The following is a 17459-nucleotide window of genomic DNA, read 5'->3' as shown; positions in this document are numbered from 1 at the left end:
TGTCCAGAAACAAACTGCAGGTTGAAAACTGGAGTCCTGGCTGCATGTCAGTCCACTGAGATGCTGACGTTCAGCCCTATTAGGGGTTAGCAACTGTGTGGAAGATACATACATCTCATTAGTGTCCATTGTGTGGTCTCACAGCCGCTCCTAACAGCCATTTTGTTCCCCACATCACAAGTGTTGTAAAATTTCAACTAGGGACAACCAACAGCGCAGGTGGAAGAAACAAATTAATTGTCCTACAAGATCTGGCCTGCCCCTGGTTGCTGGGAGCTGCCATCGCCCCCCCTCTCTGACTGGTGTTTATAAAAGTCACATGGCATGAGAGGGAGGGGTTGTCCCTGCTCGGCCAACACAGACTCATAGGGCGGTGCCGCCTCCAGCGGGAAGGAGATGGACGCGATGTGGTGATGCTCTTGCTCTTGCAGTCCCAGCGGGTAGTGGGCGGGGGAGAGCCAGCCAGCGCTGGCTGAGGTCTCTCCGCAGTATGGATCCGGACTGGTGTAGCTCGGCTGCTCGTCCTGCCCTGGCCCTCTCTGACATGGATCCAGTAGGGAGTAGGGAGGCGGGTCATCTGTAGGTATGTAGATCTGAGTCGAACCGGGGCCAACACACTCATCGTAACTATGGAGATGAAAACATAAATGAAACAGTTTACTGCTGTGGTGGTGGTGATAGAGAACCAGATTTTCATATCTTTTATGATACTTTCTTTCTGCCTCGGATGCTGGCAGCATTTTATGTCACAAGAACATCAGGTAGCAAGTTAGATTTCAGGCATCTGGGGTTGTGTGAGTTACAGTCCCATCCATTATTTTTCATGGACAATGTCGTGACTTCCAAGGCCTGGATGCTTCTCCAAAGCAACACTGGATGAGGCTCAGGGGTGTTGAAGTATGGCACTTCACAGAAATCAAGTTTACATCGTACCATAAAACTATCCAGGAGGCTCCTGAGTTTCCGTTTTAAAGGAACATTCAGGCTATCATTTAAAATTAAAATAAAATTTAAAATGTGAATTTAAATTCATAAAAATACTTCCAAAACAAGTGGCTCATCTTACTGTGCAGCTCTGTTATGTAGTTTTCAGAGCTGAATCCCATTGCCCCTTACTCAGATGTGTGACCGTGCTCTGTCACATCTAATATCATGATTTACAGTATTATGTGCTGACAGCTGTCCAGTTTCATCTGTCTCCACACTGACGGAGACACAAAATGGAGGAAAAATGATCCTCGGTGAAAAACTTTATGTAACATCTTAAAACATCACCTGCTTTCATTGCCCGCTCATTTTCACGCATCCACATTTCTGACATATCGTTCCGCAGAAACACACGAAAAAAAAACAAAATTCTAGGTAGATAATTAGTGGCCTCAGCTTCACATCAGCAGTGATGCTGTTTCTGATGCTTCTCAAACCCAAACCAAATTTCCCATAAATCCTGCTTTCTGTCGCTTCTATACCTCTGTCAATCCTGCCGGATCTGATGCAGCTGCATACATTTAAAACCCACTCTTAATGCTTTGGTTTTTATTGGTTGTTTGTGCGATATCACAGCAATTTCGGGAATATGCCACACTGAATGTAAATGATGTTTTAAATTGATGTGAAAATGCTACATGTTTTTATCCATCAACATGGATCCTAAGCAGCGGTAACTGATGAAGGCAGCAGCCTCTTTCACACACACGCACGCGCACACAGCCTCCTTCCTCCTTCCTGCTGTTTTGGCAGTGGGGTCCCAGAGTGCTTCCCTGATGAAGTCCTCCAGCGGCCCCAGAGCTCAGGTTTCTGCCAACCTCCTCCCCCAGCCACAGACAGGAGAGAGAGAGGGTGGAACACATAAAATAGAATAATACCAAATAGAAAACAGACTTATAAAATCCCGGTGTGCGTGCATGTGAGTGTGGAGCTAATGGAAGATGATGACGGGGGTATAGGAAGCGGTAAATCAGAGTAACTCAATCAGCACAGTGGTTAACTTTATCAGTCTGCTACCACAATACTGAAAGTGTGTGTGTGTGTGTGTGTGTGTGTGTGTGTGTGTGTGTGTGTGTGTGTGTGTGTGTGTGTGTGTGTGTGTGTGTGTGTGTGTGTCATATGATGAGTTGAGCTGTTGCATCTCCCTCCAGTTTCTCTGTCTCCTTCACTACTGTGTGCAGTTGTGTTTGCCCATGTGCCAGCTATTTTAAAGCAATGTTAGAGTTGGAGTGCGTGTCTTTGGTTTTTCTTGCTAAATGTGTGCGTTTGCCTGTGAGAGAGAGACGGGAAAGACCAGTTAGTCATTTAGCTAAACAAACCAGACGGAACAAACATTTCTAAATAAGAACCTCTGCACCTGGTTCAGAGAACTGGTACCTTTTTAATTCCGGTTCAAGCTGTGAAGACACACAGGGGACTGATGGCTTCCTCTGCTAATGGCAATGAAAACTAATGTGACCCACCTGCAGTTTGACTCACTTCGCTCGTGTTCATACTGTTAACCCGTTTTACCTGGTTTTAAATTCAGTATTTCTACATTGTTAAGGCTAACAGCATCATTAGTGTGCAGTGATTTCATCATTTAATTTTAAACTGTGGTGAGATGATTTTTCAGAAATGATAATAGTCTTTCTCTCATCTGAATTTTACTTAATGTCTCTCCCTCTCCACACCTCCACACATGTACACGAACCAAAAGATTGGGGGCAGCTACACGTTTTTCAAGTTTTTTCTTTTGCTTTGGGAAAACTGACCTCAAACCTTCATGCCAATAAGGCGTGTCGAGGTGAAAATAGGAGACGGGGAAACTGCGTGCTAGGCAGGACGAGGGTGTTTCAGAGGTGTCGTAACACACTGTAAATCCCTGTGTCTTTGGTTTCTCAGGAGTTACGAGCTCCTCCGCTCCCCTGCGGCCTTCGGCTGTTTGTCTGTGTTTCTGCAAGAAACCCCACACTGGATAATGGGTGCGGCGTTTTGCGCCTTTGTATGTTCTGCTAACATGTGTGTGCGTTAGCTAGGTGTTGCTGAGTGAAAATAATTTCCCTCTCTGAGACACATGCTGGGAGTTACGCAACTGCTTCTGTTTATGTGTCCATCTGTGTTTTTGTCTGCTGCCTGTTTCTGTTTAACATCCAGACACGTCACGTAAATCACCCTTAAAATAAAATCTGTTAATTAGTCACTAATTTATGGATGTTATTACTCAGTGGCAAAATAACAAATTGGTAAGTTCCATGCTGCTGCTACTAACCTTGGAAATCATTTCTTCAACAAGATTAAGGTCTTACATTTCTTTTGTGTATAATAAAATGTATTGGGTTATGGAGAGCAGTCTCTCTTTTTTCTTGTGTACTTTTCTCTCCTCTTTCTCGCTCTTCCTCCTGCTTCCGTACGGTCTTCTTTTTTTCTTTCCTCCTTTCTTTGTCTCAGCCCTGGACCCGCCCCTCTCTCCTGACTCTGCTCGATGAGCTGATTGAGTCCTGATCTTTTTTTATACATCCAATGCTGAGGAGGATTAATAGATCCAAAACAATGTTCTTGAATGTGTTGACGAAGGTTAGATTGACAACCAGCTTTCCTACCAGTAGTAAATTTAATTGATGAAATTATTGATTTATCTTTTCTTGTTGAAGAAGCGGCTATATTTCACCCTACTAATCCAAAACCGTAAATAAGAAATTCTTCGAAGTCAGCATGTTGTTTCTTGTGCTTCATTAACCACTTTTTTTTATATAGAATAAAATATATATACCACATTCTTTCCCTAACCATAAACCAAGTAGATTTTGTGCCTCAAACCTTAATAGACATTTGTCATGACAGAGAGGGAATTTTAAGTCAGATACAGGTCAGTAGAGGTCAGTTGAAAAGGAGGACCTCTGGCATGTATTCATGCATTGGTTGTGATGCTCTACAGAGCTGGACAGCAGACAGCTCTTGCTACAGCATACAGCATATGGTCCTCTGTGTGTGAGTGTGAGCGGGTGATTGTCTATGTGTGCGTAGAGCTGGCATGTCCCTGCTCTTTACCACTGTGAGAGGCACTTGCCTGTGGAGTAGAAGAATCATATAGATGCTGCATTCACAGGTGTGTGTGTGTGTGTGTGTGTGTGTGTGTGTGTGTGTGTGTGTGTGTGTGTGTGTGTGTGTGTGTGTGTGTGTACTATGTGGCCCGTGCCAAAGCTGATTTGATTCCTCAGCATAATGGAGCTCAGGGCATGAAGTCGTCAGTTAGACTTAATCTTTTAGAGAATGTTTTAGATAACATGTAACAGGTTTTATCACATAACACTACTGCAGGCTTCAGAAAAAGGGGTCATGTGTCTCCTGTTGCTGTATTCCTGTACTGTAAATCTGTTTGCATTCATTTTCCTGCTCCCTCTGCTCCATCTCTTAACACTACCCGTCTGCTGCAACATTACTCTCATTCTTCAAGATGACAGGACAACATGGTAGATTTGAAGTGGGCGGCAAAGATCAGTGTTGTTCTCGAGATTCGATTATTGAGCTTCCATCCCTGCTCCCACCTTCTCCTTCACTTTCTCTGCCTTTCACTGTCTCAACAGTAAAGTCCTGATCCTGGCTGTCTGGTGTTATCCTTTCTCTAGAGCTTTCCCTGTTCTCTGACTAAAGTGCTGTGAGAGACATCCCGACCTGAGTGCACTTTTCCTGTCTTTGTCTGCGTCACTGACCATTACTGTCATACGGTAGGACGCTGCAACAAGCAACAGGGGAATTATTTGCAACATCTCTGTTCCTGCTGAACAGGTACTTTATTTACATGAATCCTTTTATTAATATTATGTAAAAAAAATGTATCATGCAGTACACGCGTACTGTTTCAAGGTGGTGTTTGTCTATCGACACACGTGCATGTCTGAAGGCAAAAATGATTTCAGATCAAGTCACACATAAGGCTTTAGGGCATGCAACTTTGCAGTTTTGGTTCAGCAGCGGTCGGCTGTTTGCAGCAAACAAGCAATCATAAACTCACTGTAAGCTGCCTGTGCAGCAAAAGACAGCAGGCAAACACGCTGGTGGGCAGCTGGTTAACAAGGTGGAGTCCGCTATTTATCTTGGGAGTTGGTGGAGACCAGAACAGCTTAAAGGAGAGTAAATATTTGACTTACAGTCATCAGGTCCCTGGTAACAGGGCCTGTCGCCAAGGGGGGGACGGGGGCATCGCATTGCAATGTGCTCTCCCAGTACACGTCCAACCACGTCCCAAAATTTTCAAAACTTTTGAGAAAAAAAGAAAAAAAAATTAGACCCATGAACAATCAGTGTCCACGGTCAGAAGGTTTTGATCAGATCCAGACAATCTTTCCATCGTGGATCCAGCTTTCAAACAACAGCAGCACCTCTCTGCTGTCGAGATGGGACTGTTCTCTGAACAGCCTCTCATAAAAATTTAGTTAAAAAAATTCATCAGTCTATGTGGATTTGTCTGAATTTCAGTATTGTTGAAATGAAATGGAAATATCAACAGTATTTCCATTATTTCCTATTATTGTTTTTAATGATCTGACCACCAGAAAAAGGGCCTTTCCAGGGAAATCAGATGCCCATCCAAGACGATTTCTCTGGCTACGGGGCTGCCGGTAACATGACAGAGTAAATGTTAATGTCGCTTCGTATCACAGGTTCGGCATAACAGCTTTATAGGGTGATGATATATCGGTGTTGAGTTTGTGTTATCTTAACGTTGTATTGACCCAAAGAGGCAGGATGATCTCAGTCGCAGAAATTGGGATTGAGGCTGTCACCAGCATTCGTGCTGAAAAACCACCAGCTGTCAACACACATCTCTCTAAACTTTCTGCAACAGTTTGAACCCTTACAATCTTATGCAACACAAATCAGAAAGGAAGGTGTGTGTGTGTGTGTGTGTGTGTGTGTGTGTGTGTGTGTGTGTGTGTGTGTGTGTTGGCTGCTGTCCCATAGTCTGGGCCAAAAAGTCCGGCTCTAACGCAGGCTGTCCAGAACTCTCCGGGTCCCTGCCTGAGTACTGACGTAGCTCGCTAGCTCCCCATTCTCTCTTCTTGTCCTCTCCTTTCCTTTCTTTTCCTTTCCTTTTTATTTCCTTGTCGTGACGCTGTGGTGTTGTTTACTCTTACACTCTCTCGTGTTTCTACTGCTTAGGCTGAAGTGAGAACAAACAGTGTGTTATGGTGTCTTGTCCTGTCCTGTTTATCAGTATGTACAGGATATTTCATAAAACTTTATTGCAGATGGGAACATCACCAAGCATCATTTAAGCACCACGGCAACACCCGCCGCCGCCGGCCAGGTGTGTACACCTGCACGTTATCAGTGTTGCAAGATGTTACCGAGGACATGACGGGAGCTTTGGTTTAGTATCCAGATAGCAACCCCAGCGCAGACCCTCAGCCTGACATTCAACATGATAGGTGTATGGCCAAACACCTGCAGGACATCTGCTGATACAACAGTATTTAAAAGTATATTATACAATAGTACATCGAATTGGCATGAATCAAAATCCATATGGAACATTGCCAGCACTGTGTTTAATCCATTGAGACCTCCAAGCGTATGAGCTAAGTGTAGCCATAATAACATGGCTGGTGTGTGAAGAAAAGAAAATCAATCACACTGAAAAAATTAGCACCTCCCACTGTTTTCAATTAACCAACTTCTACTATTCACATAACAGTAGTGGACGGAAACAACTTTAGATCGCTTTTGCTTTCGCTGATTTTCTGCATATTCCTCCCACTTCATGACCCCTAGACGCTTCATGTCGATGCTGAAAGTCCTTAATGTAGAAGTGTGGCAGCTGGTGACCGGGAGCTTCAGAAACAGTCAGTAATGAACTCGCAAAAGTAAAATGGAAACGATAAGATACCATCCAACCTCAGATCGATCAATCTGGGTAAAGAGAGTGTTCCTATGGCAGAACAAGGAAAAGACTAAAGCGTGCGCACACGCACAAGCACACACACACACACACACACACACACACACACACACACACACACACACTGCAGGGGAGGGATGTATGTGAATTATTAAAGTTGCCAATTAGACCAGCTGACATTTAGATCAAAAACACCATGACATTGGCCTTTAGCAAGTTCTTTCTTTCTCTCATTCTCTCTCTTGCTCTCTCTCTCACACACACACAAACACACACACACGGTGCACAAACACTCATTCCTGCACCCTCACAAAGGGCACCAAAGGTAGCAGTGCTCTCTAATAAATGAATTACCACAGAAGGAGGGTCAAACCAAGTGGACAGAGAACAGTGGGGGACATGGGCTGAACCGTATTTTATATTTGACATTTCACATAATTGGGAAGAGGAGGAGTGGTTTGCTTTCTTATTTTACCAACATACTGTGGCTTGTGGTAGATGGGGAAAGGCTTAAGATTTGATTTTAGCTCATGTTTCACCAGAAAAAAAAAACAATTGTCCAATATCAACACTGTCTGCTCTGGGCCCCGTATGCATTTTCACCATACAGCAAAAAAATACACCTGCAAGGAAAAGACAAGTCTTGCCAAGAGTTAAATGAGTAGATCAATACCTCTCTCGGGTCTGTAATTGTGAAGCTACCGCCGGCAGCCGGCTAACTTAGCTTAGCACAACGTCAGGATAAAGGGGGAAACAGCTAGCCTGGCTCTGTACAAAGGTTAAAAAAAAAAAAAAAAAGAAATCCACCCACAAGCTCCTCTAAAGTTCAGTAAATAGCACGCCGTATCTCATTTGTTTAATCTGTACAAAAACCAAAGTGTCCCCCTGTTTTCAATCTGTGTGTTAACTTTACTCAGCCAACTGTTGGTGGGAACTTCATTTACAGAGTACAAACATGAGAACGGTATCAATCTTTTCATTCAAGTCTCGGAAAGAAAGGGAATAGATGTGTGTCAGATCTTTGCTTTAAAAATTGGATTTTGTGCCGGAATATTTAATACCGTCACAGAATCCACACAAGCACTTACCGTGGAGGTGAGTCTGGGTACAGGTTGTTGACCTGCGATAGAGTCTCTCTGTATGAGTCAAAGTCTAAACCAGGAGGAAAGTCTTCTAAGCAGGTGGACCTCAGTTCTCCCACTGAACCTCCATAGGAAAAACCATCTGGTCCTGCAGAGACAGATACGTGAGGCTAATGTCCTGTGTGAATGGGACTGTTATCACTTGGGGGTACCCATTAGCATTACAATAATTGGGGCAATGGACCGCATTTTTTTGTTATGTACAAATCTTTCAGGCACGTATGTAATTTAATTGCCAGAGCAAACCATCAAGCCGATGCATCTTATATGATGCCTGATAAAAAGAAGCAAAGAAGCAACAGTAGTAACTTCAAAGGACAGTGAAATAAATTAGGTAATTTTTTTTGCCGTCCATTTAAAGTCCTGGCGGCAGCTACTTTTTAATATTTGCTCACTGCCTTGAAATATTTACATTCTCTTGGGAAACTGAAAACCCGCCACAGACTTTAGAAGCAAGTTTTGTGCATGAAGGTGTGGGTGCGGTGAATTTCAGGATAACCTGAGCGACAAAAAGGCTTGGCAGTTTTTCATTGGTTCAGAACTATCCTGTATAAATGAGCATGAAATCAGTCACAGATGTTAACCTTAGTATTTTCATAGCACGTGTTACAGGTGCATGCTACAACATGATGTACGTCTAACAACTTTAAGCTTTTCTCATTTCAAATTTTTTCTAATTCTAATGACTTCAACTGCTCCACTGAAGAGGAAGAATAAAAACTAATCAGGGACTAACACATAAGGAAGGACTTAACAACTTTGTGGACATCTGTGGCTCATTTATGGACTTCACTCAGTGTGCTACTTTCAGACTTAATAAAAACCTTATATGTCTGAATGCTGTACAATCAGTTAGCGATAATGCAGCTATTATCTTTTGCATCACTTGTGTAATAGCTACAATCCTTGATGAAGGGGAGGGGGAAGATGCATCAGATGACATGTTGTACCTGTTAGACAGTCACCTTGTTACTGATGAAATAATTCGTTATTTGGTCTGTTTGCCAGCCAGTTATTAAGGAAGCTATATTTTGGATCTGTCAGAAAGTCAGAAGCGCTGTTACAGACTGACCGTAGCTAGCTCGGAGGTGTGGGTTTCGGAGTCGGCTGTCTTTGCGCAGGCTGCCGACGATGATGGTGATGCAGGAGAGGAAGAGGACCAGACCTATAACGATCCCCGCCACCACCAGCGGAGACACCAGGAGAGACGCCTCCCCTCCCGACTCCCTCTCACTGCGGCAGTCTGGGTACTCCCCATGGCTCTGGTTGGAGCTCACTGCAGGGTGGTGGAGAGAGATGGAGGAGGTCAGGCTCGAATGTGTGTGTGACGGTGCGTCACTGAGTGCAACCATGTATGTCCATACCGGGAAATAGTTTTGGGACGGATTTCAAAGACAGTTGTTGAATGACTTTGCGGGGTACACTCTGAGAGGGACACTATACGACTACACATATTACGTATAAAATGTAACCCTTTCAATTTAATGCTTCTGATCTGTACAGAAGCATTGAGAAGCAATGAAGACACTGTTTGCTCTACCCAAGAAGTAACTTAGGTGATATGTAAATATTATATGTAAAAACAAAAGACCTGTAACCTAAAATTGAAGAAACTTTTACAGAATAAGCTGCATTAAATCATTTTTTTGGGGGGTGGGGCACAACAAACTAACAAACTGGAAACACTTACTTATTTACACATCTAGAAGACATGAGGCTGAATTAGCTAATAGAGAACTAATAGAGGTCCAACCCTCATTCGCTTCGTAGCTCTGCTCGGTTTCCACAAACCCCTGAGGGAAATAGCTAGTTATGAACATAAGTAGCGTACGGTGGGTTTATCGCATGTTTTTAACTGTAAACCTGCTGGAGAAGCGGTCGATGCTTAGATTGAAATGAACAGTGACGTTGTCGGCCATAAAACCCTAACAGTGACATACAGGATGTTACAAAGCTCCGTAAAGTATGTGGTCACCTGTCAATCTGTCTGTCTAGTGTCAGGCCTTACAGTGACAGTAGTGCACCAGGGGGTTGTGTTACGTAACCGCTGTCTCACCCCGGCACACATCATACTCCCCCCTTTATTCTCTCTCCTTCTTTTTCTATCTCCCCGTCTTTCCATCTCTCTCTCTCCCTGGGGACTTATTCCATTTCAGTGTGTGACAGATAATTAGAGCTAGAGTCTATGCACACACACACACACACACACACACACAAACACACAGTCTTTCTCTCAGTCATCTTCATCATTTGATTACAGAATGATCCTGTTCTTCTCCACTTCTGTTTAATGTCTCATCTGTCTGTTTGCTCTGCCTGTCCACCCTCTGCCTGTTTGTCTGTCTCCCCCTTTATCCGTCTTAGTGCCAGTCACTCTGAATCTGTCTTTCTAGGTTCACAACACAGCTGAGAGAGGATGAGACTCACATTTATTCCCTTTTCTTTCTTCTGCTTTGTTCGCGCCGCTACCAAAAGCGTTCTGATGCCGTCACACAAGGCCTCTAACATAGTATGTGACACAAATCAGATGTTTTAATAATAAATACAAAGAGGATCAAACTGTATGGAGTTGTACTTCTTAGCGTTAGACTGCATTTCATGTAACTTGCTTGGGGTTTAAAAATACTCATCTTTTACATGGCAAAGGGGCCATCATACATTATTCAGTCAAGTTCATAATGTTGGCATCACAAATCTGTTTGCCTGAGGTAGTGTCGCCATTCAGGACAACAGGACCTGGGTTTTCAGGGGGACAAAACTCACAGGTACTGTACATTTTAGTAAAGTTCAAACATTTAAAAAAAGAAAAACAAATCACTGAATATTGGAGTTTGCGTATTCTAAGACCGGTGTATGGTCAAGTGATAAAACCCCTTTATAGTGGTCATAGTAAATATGTCTCTTGTCTGGAGCAAAGGAGGGAGCAGTTTGACGGTGATACACAGCAACAAAATCCGGAGGAGGTCGGAGCGGAGGGATTAGAAAACAAAACCTGTGGTCAGATCAGAAAAAGGCTTAAATGTGTTGTTTTGGCGGGCATGGACCAACACCATATTTTGTTATTTAATTTGGAGGACTGTTGGCTCATGTTGGCTTCAAATATGGGTAATATACTATGCAAGATATAGACAGTCACCCAAAGAAGCAAGAGATCGCAAATGCTTTCAGGGTGAGCAAAGCTCTACGGAAATATCCTCAAAGTGCAGAGAAACTACATTATACCTTAAGTTATTCATATGTCATGTACTTGGGAAACAACTTGTTTTCCTGAAACTTTAGAAACAACTATAAACAACTGCACTGTATTTTCACAATACACTATGCAAAAGACCTGTTTTTGGTTTTTGTCCAATGTACCTTATGAAACACCTAATTACTTAAATGATAAATGATAACTTGCCCAATTTAGAGAAATTATGCATCTCGCTGAAATTTCAGAAATACATTAATGTAACAAAATGGGGTGCAACAACAGTACCGCAGGACACAATGTGTCATTTTTGCCACTGACTGACCCAGGGGGAGACCGCATCCCTTGTGCTGGAAGACGTGTTTCTTGTGTCCTTTTTTTTCTCTCTTCCCGTCTATTACTGCACCGAATGTAAAGCAGCAGAAATAATCAAAGCCTCTAAATGATTTACGCTAACAATATCTTTTTCATTTCAGTCCCTGTGCTTCTCTATTGCTCATCTCTCATCTCTCTCCCCTCTGAAGGTCTGCTTCTGTAATAATTCTGTTGTCTAGAGCAATTTGGTTTCACACAGATTCCCGAGAAGAGGAAAATGTTCTCTCACCCCAAACGATTCCCAGCAGACCTCTCTCCTCTCTCAGTAACGTCTGCTCTCTCACACATTTCTTTGTCTCCTCTTTCTCCCTTTTCTAACATGATTTTCTCTTCATTTCGCTCCTCATCTCTTCCTCATAAACTCAATTTTCTCTTGTTCTCTCCAGAGAGAACTCACATGGAAATCTATAATTATATAGATTTAAATTCACATAAACCTTGCTCCCTTTGTAACGCTTGGACACACGCACACACACACACACACACACACACACACACACACACACACACACACACAAACACGCTGCAGGATTTGTTGCAGGAAAAAAACTGCATTCAGATAGTTTAACAGGCTCATTCAATATCAGTAATATATCCGTCTCTCTCTGCTCATATAGTCAGGAGTACGTTTCTGATCTACTATACCCATCGGTTGTTGAAATGTTTTTAGATTACTGCTAAATAACAAGGCAGGTGCGGTAAAGTGATACATAAAGTGATGTGATCAAACTGCTGACACTTTTTTCTCATTGGGGTTGATTAATGCTACCTCTTCTCAAATTAAAATCAGCTCTCACCTTGCATAAACAAAGAGGGAATTTGCTTCTTGCGTGTGGCTGTATGAACTCAGTGTCCTGTAAGGGCCACTGGACAAAACCGCCCAGCGAATGTCTTTTTTTGTTCTCTCCACTTCAATGCCATTTAACACAGAGGAGGAGAATTTAAGAAATACAGGAGTGGAGAGAGAAGACAACCACACAATAATTTGAATCGAGTGAAGAGGAGAGAGAGACAGCGAGGGAGAAAGATTGTAATAAATGGTGATCGTGTTATATTTCAACACCCTGAGGGGACTGAAGAGAGGAAGCAGAAAAAGGGGAAAGAAATTTCGTTTGCATGTATGTGTTGTGTGTGTGTGTGTGTGTGTGTGTGTGTGTGTGTGTGTGTGTGTGTGTGTGTGTGTGTGTGTGTGTGTGTGTGTCTGTATATTGGTGGCTCTGGATAGTGCGAGTCTCAGAGTGTAAAAATATTAGCTCTACACACCCATCACACGAAATAAATCAGTATAAATGAACAGAGGGAAGCAGGTTAACGAGAAACCTATAAATCTTGCGACGTCCAGCGTTATGAATCTTCTCTGGCACACTTTATTTGTCTCATTCATTATTTAACAAAGGTAATACCACCACAGCGACTGACAGAACAACACCTCTGAAGTTGATAGGGATCATAATCTACAGAAAACACGCCTCAACGCACATTTTTAAATTTTTGTGAGCCAGAGAAAACTAATTTAGGTAAAATAGGGTTGAAGCTGTGGAAAGATAACAAACCAGCGACCGCCAGGGGTGAGATGGCTGAGATGCCAAACTACCACAAAAACACGTAAGGAGAAGCTTAATTCATTGTTGAAACTCGAATTTCGGGGAAAAAACTGTTTCTAGAGGGCGGTTGGGAATGTACATCTCTGCATCGGCTTCTTCCTGTTAAGGGATCAGTGGCGTGCTCAAAGGCACTTCAGCAGGGCTCATGCTTGCAGGCCTTCTGCATGAGAAACACACGGTGACCTCTACAACACTTGATTACCAGTGTTTTTGAGAGTGTATATGGTATACTGTATGTTCATATATAATGAAGCAGCAACAGTGGTAATTCACTTTGACAGCCTGTCACTAAAGCTTACTGTTGAACATACACCCACCTCCTACACTATATACTGTGGTGTGATGCAAAAGGCCAGTTCATAACCCTCATGCTAACACCAGCCCTGAGCTGGATGTTGACTTGAGACTTATTTGCTGTCTTTTAATGTGCACGAGTTTCAAGTTGTCCTTATTTTTTCCTTTTGCTTTTCCACAGTCAGAAGTTGTTTTTATTGTGACTACAGCTGCGCTTTGACTTCATCCCCAGGAGGAACTATCCCCTGGGAAAAAGATGTAACCAGGAGCGACCTGGTAACACGGTTGGAGTTTTGTACCGACATGAAAGATTTTACTCAACTGCACGACATTAGACATCAAACTGTTTGGAGAGTTGCTGCAGGAGAGATGCATAAAAGGGAACTTTTGGCAGTCCCCTCAATATCAAAGAGCAAGGCCTTCTTTTATGTTCATGTTGCAGCGACATTCAGAAAACTTAGGGAGAAGAAAAACATTGTAGAAGAGATCAGTTTTACTCCACTGAAAAGCAAGTGGCTGCAATTGTGTGATCACGTTGCTACAGGTACCCATGAGAGAATAAAAACCATATCCAGACGGACCAGTGTGAGTGACGCAGTCATGAGTTTGAAGGCTTATCAGATGCCACAACACTGCACAACGGTTCATCATGCTCTGAAAACTGAAAAGGTGTCAAAGTAGCAATCATTTTATCCTCTGCCTCAACGACCGCGAGGTAAACAGAACAGCTATACCATTACGTAACAAAGTATAGCACTACGGAAGTGCTGTTTGTCGAGGCAAAAGTTTAGCGAGAATCAGCTTTTTTTGCTGGACAGCACTTTGGTTCTTGGCAGAGCCTCTGCGTCAAGAGTCCTGCTGTCCCGACGCAGAGCCTCCTGGGGTTCAACAAGAACAGAGCAGAGTGGAAATGTCTAATAATTAGGTGGATTTCTCTTAAGCCTAAAGTCGAATCGAAGCTTATAGCATTATTCTGGAGGGTCATCAGGAGAGTTAAGGGATGTAACCACAGTGTAAATACAGTATAAATATGTAGCATATGTATCCAGTTCAGAAATTAATCTTTAGGGTAAATTATTCGGTGTTAAAGGTCAACACATACAGTAGCTCCTGTATGTGTATCTGTGTGTGTATGTGTGTGTGTGTGTGTGTGTGTGAGAGTGTGTGAGTGTGTTAGTGTTAATCCAGATTGGAGATTCACTACCAGTCATTTATTTTTGGGTGTCACAAGCTATAAAGGTTAAGAGCCTGGGATATTGACTGCTGCTGCGTACGCTGCATCACTTCGTACATTAGCTGCATATATTATACAGAAGCATCAAGCGGCCACTCAGATTCGATCTGACAGCTTGTCATTATGAGTTACAACCACCTTCTCCTCAATATGAAATATACCGTAGCACTGGCTGACTGTACATCCACGGACATCGGGGCAGAAAGAGTTCCTCGTGGCGGGATGTTCGTTAAATGAAAACAACGAACTCAACCCGAGCCAGCAGCAGCTTTAACGTCGATTATCAGCGCGAGTAAAGGAGGAAATAACCGGTGTGTTAAAGGACCACGCCACCTTTCCCCAAATCTGGTTTACCACACATTATACGCATTTTGCTTGTCTACCAGCCATTTTCCAAAGTCGTGCTACGGCGCACATTCGTTTGTAAATATGAAAATCAATGAGCATAAACTTGGTATCAAGGTGCAGATGAAGTTTGGTGCATGACTGCATGGTGACGCCGCACCTAGGCTTGTATTTGTCGCAGAACGTGCGGCACAGAGACGGCAATAATGTAAACAACAGACGAGGATGTCTCGAAAACACCTTCGACTGTCATTCATCTACCCAACTATCATCCATCTTTCCTATCATTCCCTCTCCCTCTACAACTTTTATAACCTTTCATCCCTCCGTCTTTCCATTTCTCCTTGTCCTTCAGGCTGCGCTTCAGCAGTTGCAGACCGTTCGGAGCAGCCCAACAAACCACTACAGACTTATCTCTTTTGATAGCCGACAGCTGGACTGCTACCCCTCCTAAACACACACACACACACACACACACACACACACACACACACACGCACACACATCACAGATTCGTCCTCAAGGTTACGACACTCTTTGTACACCCAGTTAGTCATTACGAATGAGCTGCATGGCAGAAACTAAAACAATATAAATCAGGTTAGCTATTGTGTGAGTAAAAGATGAACTAAAATAGAACATTTAACAAAGACTGATCAACAATGCAGAACAAAATAAATAAATCAAACAAACAGCAAAACCAGTACAACTTCATTGTACGCCACATTTAAATTCAAATTTATGCGAGCTTTTTTTTATTTTCACATGTATTCTGTACTTTCCGAAAACAATTATCCAAGTAGATAAAGCTGCTGAATTGGGGATTTCCTTGTCAGATTAGCAGTAAACCACATCGTAATTACTGTAACGGTCATTAGCAGTAAAAGTCCCTTGTGATATTTTGCTTTTTTATTTTTATTGAGTATGCAACTATAAGGCAGCGTAACACACTGTGGATCCTGACTTTACAGAATCCACCAACTCTATCCCTCACCAACCATCAGGGTATAAAACAAAATAGAGATGACTACGTGTGCGACCAAGAAACGTTTACTGAATGCAAATGTTTGTAACTCTGCACAAGTAGAAGTACTGTGCTGAAACGTTACCTAGTATGTGTACAAGCACAGAATTAAAATTAAGGATAAAATAAAATGGTGAAAAGATTTTTTTTTAAAAGGAGCTCATTTAAATTTGTACTTTCCAAAGAAAGGACACAGTAGAGTTGAGTTGGGCCTGATTATATTCACTGAACTTCAGTAACCTATTTGTTGTTACTCTCATTCACTCTCTAAGAATTTGTTGTAGCCATTTTCTTAACCCATCCAACCATCCAAAAATTAAAAAAAAAAAAAAAAACCTCTCTGTCTTCAACCAAATCTCTCAGTATTTTCCTCAGTAACCAACAAAACAGTGTGGATGATGGTAACTGTTGAAAAGGTTAAAAGTATCAAACAAAGAACAATATTCGGTACCAGGTGAAAATGTAGTGCACACAGCAGGTGTAAACTGTTTAAAGGTGAGTCCCCTCCAATCCTAAAAGACTCATTTGTTAATGGACAAGATGTATCACATTTGACACTGAAGGCTAATTAATCTGGTTACACATAACATATCAGTATCAGTGCAGTTGCAATGCAGGATGCTCATTAGGCTGCATTAACCACACAGCTGGATTTTTAAGCCTCGGCCTCAGCGACACTGAGAACATCTCCACCACAGCATGCAGTCAGAAAATGATTAACAATTTTTTCCCATTCCTCAAAAGGGAAGGAAAATTATCTCAGTACTAACAATACAGATTTCTTAATCTAATGTAACTACAGTAATGGATTTGGGGGAATTTAGTTCAGTCACAAAATGGGGTTTAATAAGGGAGGTTTCAGCACACACATTTTTTAAAATATAAATTTACTGCTCAATAAGGTTTTAAATGTGTAATATGTTTGATTGTTGCTGTAAAACTTGACTACTGTGTGCACAGTCAGTTGCCAAAATAAATCTTAAGCGCTATAAAAGACTAAAGATGTCTTTAAAAACATCTAGCTCTCAGCAGGAAGCTAATAAACTGAGATCATGACATTTTACACGTATTCACATAGTCATCTTCCTGATTCACACCTTTGCTATTTGTTCCTTTCTTCTTGGCACCTGACGGCTTGTTTCCTCTCAGCATCCTACCTCAGCTCTGTATCTCTGTGTACGGCTCTCTCCACCAGCACCAAAGGAAAAATGATGTTAATAAAGGGACATCAGGATCCCATCAAACGTATTTCTTACAGGTATTTCTTCAGAGTTACTTAAGTGATTTTTTTTAAGCGACTTGAGGCCCAGGTCTGAGGCCCAGTGTCTGACTGGCCTGTAGGCCCAATTGGCTGGTTTCTTTTGTCCTACATGAGGCCAAGAA

At 42.4% G+C, this 17459-nt stretch overlaps 1 protein-coding gene across 1 annotated transcript; it reads right to left on the bottom strand.

The window, feature by feature from the left end:
- Positions 1-242: 242 nt before the first annotated feature.
- Positions 243-14792, bottom strand: bean1 (brain expressed, associated with NEDD4, 1). Its single transcript, XM_040139998.1, is given in 4 exon segments — positions 243-627; positions 7957-8098; positions 9083-9286; positions 14765-14792. Coding segments are annotated over 4 exon segments (759 nt in total).
- Positions 14793-17459: the final 2667 nt, after the last annotated feature.

The sequence above is a fragment of the Xiphias gladius genome, chromosome 11 (genome assembly GCF_016859285.1).
Source record: "Xiphias gladius isolate SHS-SW01 ecotype Sanya breed wild chromosome 11, ASM1685928v1, whole genome shotgun sequence".
In the NCBI taxonomy this organism is placed as follows: domain Eukaryota; kingdom Metazoa; phylum Chordata; class Actinopteri; order Istiophoriformes; family Xiphiidae; genus Xiphias; species Xiphias gladius.
This window is presented reverse-complemented; position numbering and strand designations above follow the sequence as displayed.